At 43.5% G+C, this 7646-nt stretch overlaps 1 protein-coding gene across 1 annotated transcript in view; it reads right to left on the bottom strand.

Moving 5' to 3' along the window:
* CACNA2D4 (calcium channel, voltage-dependent, alpha 2/delta subunit 4) overlaps positions 1–7646 on the bottom strand; it is a 146747-nt gene that overhangs the window by 135900 nt on the left and 3201 nt on the right. The window contains exons 3-4 of the mRNA XM_006891375.1: positions 3551–3632; positions 1864–1980 (exon numbers count right to left, since the gene is read on the bottom strand). Of these exons, the coding sequence (XP_006891437.1) occupies positions 1864–1980; positions 3551–3632 (199 nt within the window). The remainder of the gene's footprint in view (positions 1–1863; positions 1981–3550; positions 3633–7646) is intronic.

Here is a 7646-nt window from a genome sequence, read left to right as displayed (position 1 = left end):
AAAAAATTATGAAATATTTTTGTTTCCACACTGCATATAAAAAGACTCTATTACTCTACTCTATTAAGTGTGCTATGCCATTATGGAAAACTTTTTTTTAATGTGTGTGTACCAACAAATTGGATCTGACAGAGACAGGAGGAGATTGTCCCTCCTTCTCCAGCAGAGCATGTGGTGGATTCGAACCACGGACCTATGGGATTGCAGTGCAGCTTCTTGCCATTAGGCCACCAGAGTTCCCTGGATAACTTTTAAATATTTTGAGAATTTACCAAAATGTATGCCAAAGACAAAGTAAATACATGCTGATGAGAAAATGGGACCAACATGCAGGGTTGCCACAAACTTTCAGTGTGTAAAAAAATGTAATTTCTGTGAAGTACAATAAATTGAAGCATAATAAAGTGAGGTATGCCTGTAGAATACCTTCTCCAAACCCCCATTTGTAGGATGTGATGAGATTCCACAGAGTACTAATTACTTTAGTTGTGCTTTGGAGGAAATTTCCCCATCATCTGAGTTCTCTCAGAGACATTCCTGGTCTTGAGTGGTCAGGTTCCTGGCTGATGGGGTGGGAGACTGTGCCTCTTTAACCATGTTATCTACTGGTTTGTATTAACCAGGCCCCCACAGGCATCCTGGGAAGGGACTTCATAGGAAGCAAAGTTATACATTCAGTATCACAGCCCAGACTAGGGCTGGCAGGTGTCCAGTGATGGAATCACCTACACGCCAAGCCTAGGCCCAGGTCCGCTGCTCACTCAATGTGGATACCTCTGATGCCTGAGTGGCTCCCAGAGTGTTGGATCCAAGAATAGAAATTAACCTTCCTTCTAAAAAAACATTGCTATTGAGTCAATTCTTATTCATAGTGACCCTATAGGCTATAATAGCAGAGCTCTGATCTTTAGGAAGCCAATGATCCCATCTTTCTTATGCAGGGTAGGTGACAGGTTTGAACCATCAGCCTTTATGTTAGGAGCCAAGTGCTTAACTGCTATGCCACCAGAACTTGTTGAGTGCCACAAAGAAGGGTCTTTAATGTAGAAAGGGAAAGGGAGAAGAAAGAAAAGGAGAGGGGAGATGGGAGGCAGCTTTATACATTATTTGTTCTCAATCCAGCTATAACCCATCTCTCTGTTCATTCATTAATAAGTAACCCTAAGCCCTCACTCCATACATTACTCTGGACTAGTCACTGAGTGGTCGGTGACTGGTTTCCATAAATCCAGTTGCTCTACAGAGGACCTTTCTTCTAAGGCATCTCTGCCTGTATTCAAACCTGCAACCTTTTAATCAGTAGCTAAATTATTTTACTGTTTTCCCAACAGAGGGCCACCTCTGGTCACTAACTACTAACTTGTAATTGGAATCCTGATAGCACAGTGGTTAAGTACTCAACTGCTAACTGAAAGGTTCATGGTTCAAATCTGCCATCTCCCCTGCAGAAGAGTGATGTGGCCATATGCCTTTGTGAGTAAGAATTTACTCAAAAGAGCTCCTTGGCAGAAGAAACCTGGCCATCTGCTCCTGTAAAGATTACAGCCCGGGAAACTCTACAGAATAATTCTGCACTGTCCTGTAGAGTCTCTGTTTGTCAGAGTTGATTACAGGGTACCACACTGACAAACGCCAGAGTTCCTTTTAATGATGCCATGTGATCCTACTGTAATTGTTACACTTAAGTCATAGCTCAAGTCCCAGCTCCCCTCGTCCCACTTACTTCCTATCACTCCTCTATTACAACTGGTGCAAGAATCCTTTTAGCTAACAGAAGGTGGGTGGAGGACCATACTATCAGGGAGGGTCGTCTTATTATGGGTGTTTGGCAGAAGCTCCGTCTTGGGTTGAGGACCCGAGTACCTTGACAGCCTCCACTTTGCTCCGAAGCATGTTCTTCATGTCTTCTGAGAACTTCCTCACCAGCTCCAAGCCATCCACCTCCTTGATTTTCAGACTGGACTCCACATCCTTGTATTTCTGCTCCAGGGAACATGGGAGACATAGGCAAGTGTTGTTTTGTGCTGTGTTGTCTGACTCCTGGTTACATGTGGGCTCTAGTATTGGGTGAGCCATGCAGATGAAGTCCTGTTTACTCAACTAAGGACAGGCTGTCTCTTGATATCATCTCCCCCCCATAACAGTTATCACATTTTCCAGGTATTCTGGACATATCATCATAATCCCCCTGATAGAGATGTATGTAAACCAAGGCTGAGATAGGTAAGTGGCCTTGACCTAGGCTTCTAGTCAGATAGGTCTCCTAGACTTCCTTACCCACATTTTTTGTATCTCTGTATGCACACTGATTATGAAACCATACTAAGGATCAGGCCATCTTCTCCTGATGCACCAGAAGGTAAATCTGTATATCATTGTGCCCCTGGGTACATCATTGTCACCCTCAACAAAGCTAGTAAAGGGAACAGCTTCCTGTCTGTGAACCCAGGAGGGTCAGGAGACCTGGATTCAAGTTTCCTATGTGGGCACACAAGAGACAGTCTTATGGCAGTGAGTATGATGAATGGCCAGTGTCCCACCTCTGCCACCTAGTATGACTGTGGCACTTTAGATGATGCTTTCAGCTTCAATAAACCTTGCATAATTACTGCTGCATCTTCATCACCTCAAGTTGGATGTATTAAAAGAAAAGGGTGAACGAAACGGTGCCCTGAGGCATGGGAATGTGGTACCACAGCCTGGGTGGGGAAGGGCCAAGTCCATGTGGGTCCAAATCAGGGAGCCCACCTTAGGCCCCTTCAGCTTCCTGTCACTTGAAGATCTGGGGGTTGGGGAAAGGAGGAGGTAGGATTGCAAGGTAATCTCATGGAGGCAGAAAAGCCATTACTTGAAGAGATTTACTCTTGAAATCATTTCTAAGATGAAGATGATCATACTCATCCCACAGAGTGGAGGGGAGAATTTTGAATATAAAGCTCTGAGTCAAATGGTAATAATAAAAGAGAATGGCAAGGGAGTCATGAATATTAGAGAAAAATGAAGTTGTTTATTATTAAAACTGTGTTGGGAGCTATAAGTAATAGAGAAGGAGGAAGTTGTTTATAATCTGGTAAGAAGACAAGTTGACCATAACTGCACATGAAATAGTGAACAAACACAGTGTTAGGAGAGGGGGCTGGAGCATTTTGTCTTCCTCAGGAGCTCCTCATGGCCCAGGATTCCCACCAAGGGCTTTAGTGTCTGCCAAAGCACCCTGTGGGCATGAGGCATGCCTGGGGGTCTGGGAAACTGAGGGATGAGAAGCTCTCCTACACAGAGAGCCAATGATCAGCCCCAGACTTCTTGCCCCAGCGGCTCCCTAAAGCCCTGCAAGCTGCCATCTGAACCTCCTCTTGCCCAGCCCTCCTTACTCCCATGTTCTTGCACAAGGTCCAGGCTTACATCCATCCACTCACTCCTGTTTGTAGGGTCACTATGGGTCATTCTTGACTCAACGGCACCTGTCAGCAACTCTGTACCGAAATTGACCCTGGCCAACTGCACTCTGGTCACCTTGTTGGATGTCTTGGCTTGGGTAGGGGTTACTGACCTTCTGCAGCAAGAGGGAGCCCGAGTATTTGGTCACAATGGTATACAATTCCTCACCGAAGGTATCTGCCCATAGCTTGACTCTGCCAGGGGACAAAAGTGCATGAGAGTGTTTGTGCATGCACGCGCATGTGTGTGCGCCCACACACACACGCACACGCATGGCTACTACCTACTAAGGCACATGTAGGTAAATGCATACAAGCGCAGACACACACATCATAAAAGACACAAAGATTTACATATCTACACATACATGCACAGATAGACACATTCACACAGACACACATATGAAAACACACACACACAGAACTCCTGTTCCTAAAACTACAGCCCTGGTTAGTAGGGTAGGAGACCCAGAGGATATACCGAGTGAATCCCCAGGCAGTGTGCAGCCTTGGCCTAGTCTCCTCTGTGGGGACAATGGAATGGTGCCGATAAGCCCAGAACCACAGCAGACCCTGAGTCCCCATAGACTGGGGATTGTGAATGGAGAGGGTAGAAGAAGAGGCAATAGATAGGTCCAGACCAGGGTGGGATGACTCCGAGGACAAAACCAGGAAGAGTTTGGCCATGGTGGTAGCTTCTCAGTCAGTCAATCGTTGCAGTGTTTCTTTACCCTATTTCACTGTGGCCTCTGGAGCCCTCTGCTGACATTGCACTGGGAGGGAGAAGTGAGGGGGCAGAAGCAAAGTGGTCTAAGTTGCTCCTGATAAGGCCAAGGGTAGGGTGGACAGGAAGTCATGAGGAGGCTATAGCTCACCCTGGTGCAGGCAGCCAAATAGGGAAACCCTAACCTTTCATTCATTCCCCAGAAGGGACCCAGGAGTTCAATTCCGTGGGACACAGGAGAGGTCCTTAGGGTGAGTAAACAGGCTCAGGTTGAGTCACTCAATGTAACACAAGGTATTTGTCCTGTCAGCAAATTTTCTCTTGCAGACATTGGTGGTAGGTAGTCATTAAAACAGTTGAGATCCTATTATAATAATAGCTCAAGAAACAGTGCTATATGCAGAAAAACGTGGCATTAGGATTGAAGAGGGACTCATCAACAACTTATGTTGTGCTGATGACAAAACTTTGCTTACAGAAATTAAGAAAATGTGAAGCATTTACACAGAAGTTCAAAGGCTACAGCCTTCAAAATGGGCTGTATTTAGAAATCAAGAAAACAAAAATTCTCACTGGACCAATGGGCAGCATAGGTTGATGGAGAAAACACTGAAGTTGTCAACTATTTCCTTTTACTTAGAACCACAGTTGACTCCCATTGTGGCTTTAGTCAAGAAATCAAAAGATGTGTTCCATTGGGAAAATCTTCTATCAAGGACCTCTCCAAAGTGCTAAAGAGCAGTGATGTCAGTTTAAAGACTAAGATGTGTCTGAGCCAAGCCATGATATTTTCACTTACTTCCTGTGCACCTGAAAGTTGAACATTGAGTAGGGATGACAGAAGAATTGATGCCTTTGAGTTATGTTGTTGGAGAAGAGTGCTGAATAATCTCATGGACTGTCACAATCCCCCAAAGCTATCATCTCACCCCAGTAAGAATAGCAAAATTTAATAGAACAGCAAATGACAAATGCTGGTGAGGTTGCAGAGAAACTGGAACCCTTATTCACTGTTGGTGGGAGTGCAAAATGGTGCAACCACTGTGGAAGGCGGTATGATGCTTTCTCAAAACGTTGGAAATAGAAATACCATTTGACTCAGCAATTCCACTACTGGTAATATACTCTAAAGAAATCATAATTGCCACCCAAGCAGATATATGCATACCTATATTTATTGTGGCTTTGTTCACAATAGCAAAGACTTGGAAACAGCCCAAGTGCCCTCTGACAAAGGAATGGATAGAGAAGCTCTCATATATTCACACAATGGAACACTATGCTGCATTGAAAAACAAGGAGCTCGTGAATTACTATATAAAATGGGTGACCCTGGAGGATGTTATGCTGAGTGAAATATCTCAGTCACAAAAGGACAAATACTATATAATACTACTACTATAAAAGCAGGACTGACATCAGAGTTGGGAGGAAACGAACAGTGGATACATAATGTATACTGCATTGAAACAGATAGGGAGAGAACTGTTCAGGAGGAATATATGATTAGATATTATTGTCATGACAAGAGTCCAGAATGAAAGCTGCACAGTGGAGTGGACTGGGGTGGGGGGGATTGTATAACAATGAATGAATTTTGTTTTTAACTTTTCAAGGAAAAAAGTGAACTGGGGGGAAGGGGTGGGCAGGGAGGAAAGTATACAACAGTGAATGAATGGAAATTAAAAAAAAAAACAAACCCCAACCCCCCCCAAACAACCCCAAAGCTATCTTGGAAGAAGCACAAACTGAATGATCCTTAGAAGCAAGGATGGTGTAATTTCATGACACATACCTTGGGCATATTTTCAGGAGGGAGAAGTCTCGGGCAGTTATGAGTTGGAATTAATTCAATGGCAGTGGGTTTGAATTCGGTTTCACAGTAATACTATGTGCCAGTGTTGTGCATAGTACTGAAGCCACATCACAGAACTCGGGTATGTAAAACTCAGCAGGGTACCCTGTCACAGAGAGCACAATACACGCTTGGGATGTTATGGGAGCACAGAGATGGTGCAACAGTTAAACCTGGGACAAATGATTTGTGATGAAGGAAGGATTTGTGTAGAAGGTTTGATATTAACTTGTTACTTGAAATTTGGTAGGGGTTAGCCTGGCAAAGATATTTGGAAGGAAATTCTAGGTAGAGTATACCAAAGACTTGGAGACATCAACGATGATTTCCAGGCTTCCAAGTTGAGTGGTTGGACTCATAGCAACATGAATGTTGTCATCAGGAAGAACACAGTAAGCTTGGCAGTGGGATAAGGAAATGAGTGTGTTTTGGAATATGTTGAGTGTAAGTTCTATTGAATATAGGGGGTAAAGTTGTGCACTACAGAACTCTGGTACCAATAGCATTGGATTTATGTGAGTGTGAAAGCTTTTGGGTTTTTCCAATACAGTTGTCCAGAGGCTGAGTTTGTGAGTCTGATGGACAGAAACCAGAGCTGTAAATTGTGCCTATATAGGAATTGAAATTACAAGCAGATGGAATCTCTCAGGAAAATGAGTAGCATAATATCTGGGGAGTAGATGACAAAATCCTGAGAATACCAACAATTTCAGTGCAGGCATAGGAAAAGAAACACAGAGACAAAGAAGGGTACAAGAAGAGGGAAAGCACAATGCTAGGGAAGTTGAGAGCAACAAGACAGGGGGCACATTTGCATCACAAGGGAGATGAGACTAAAAGTGTCTGCTAAACTGAGCAGTCAGAGGAGACGTTGGTAAGAACATATTTAGGGAGATTGGAAGTAGGGACATAAGGAAGCTGGAAAGGTGACTGGGAAAGGAGTGTCTTAACAAGAGAGAGTTGATGAGAGGTCTTTGAGGTAGGAAATAACTGAGAAAAGATTCACAAGGAAAGAGAAACTGAAGACACAGTACAGAAAGGACATGAATGAAGGTGTGGGTTCAAGAGAGTGGGTGAGTGATGTAGATGGGGTATGTTTATAAGCAGCTGGTCTCACAAGCTCTCTGTTTTTCATGTGTAGATGGTTCACTGTTTGATTCTTCTCAATGAAAGTCTAAATTCCAGCCATTTCTTCCTAATGATCCCTCTGTTCTTGAAATTAACATCCTAATATAAACTCATGGGTGCTGTGGACATGAAAATTGTTCTAGACATCTCTCAGCAACAGATTGTTTTATAGAAAGTGATTGAATTAGTGAAAGTACAGGTCAAGCTGACTGAGGTTTAAATGCCATTTTTGTTTACTTGCTATGTACTCATGAAAGTGAGTTAATCTTTATGAGCCTATGTTCCCAATTGTAAAATAATTTTAACATCCTTACTGAATTACTTTGTGAACTAAAGATGTTATTTTTAAACCATCTAGCACAGTATTGTTCATAAAAGTAGGTGTAGCCTTTCTACGAAGATGGCGCCGAAAGCCAAGAAGGAAGCCCCTGCCCCTCCCAAAACTGAAGCCAAAGTGAAGGCGTTAAAGGCCAAGAAGGTAGTCCTGAATGGTGTCCACAGC

Source organism: Elephantulus edwardii, unplaced genomic scaffold (assembly GCF_000299155.1).
Source record: "Elephantulus edwardii isolate Elephantulus edwardi_28Jun2011 unplaced genomic scaffold, EleEdw1.0 scaffold00096, whole genome shotgun sequence".
In the NCBI taxonomy this organism is placed as follows: Eukaryota; Metazoa; Chordata; class Mammalia; order Macroscelidea; family Macroscelididae; genus Elephantulus; species Elephantulus edwardii.
The sequence above is the reverse complement of the archived record's forward strand: the minus strand, read 5'-3'. Positions and strand labels throughout refer to the sequence as shown.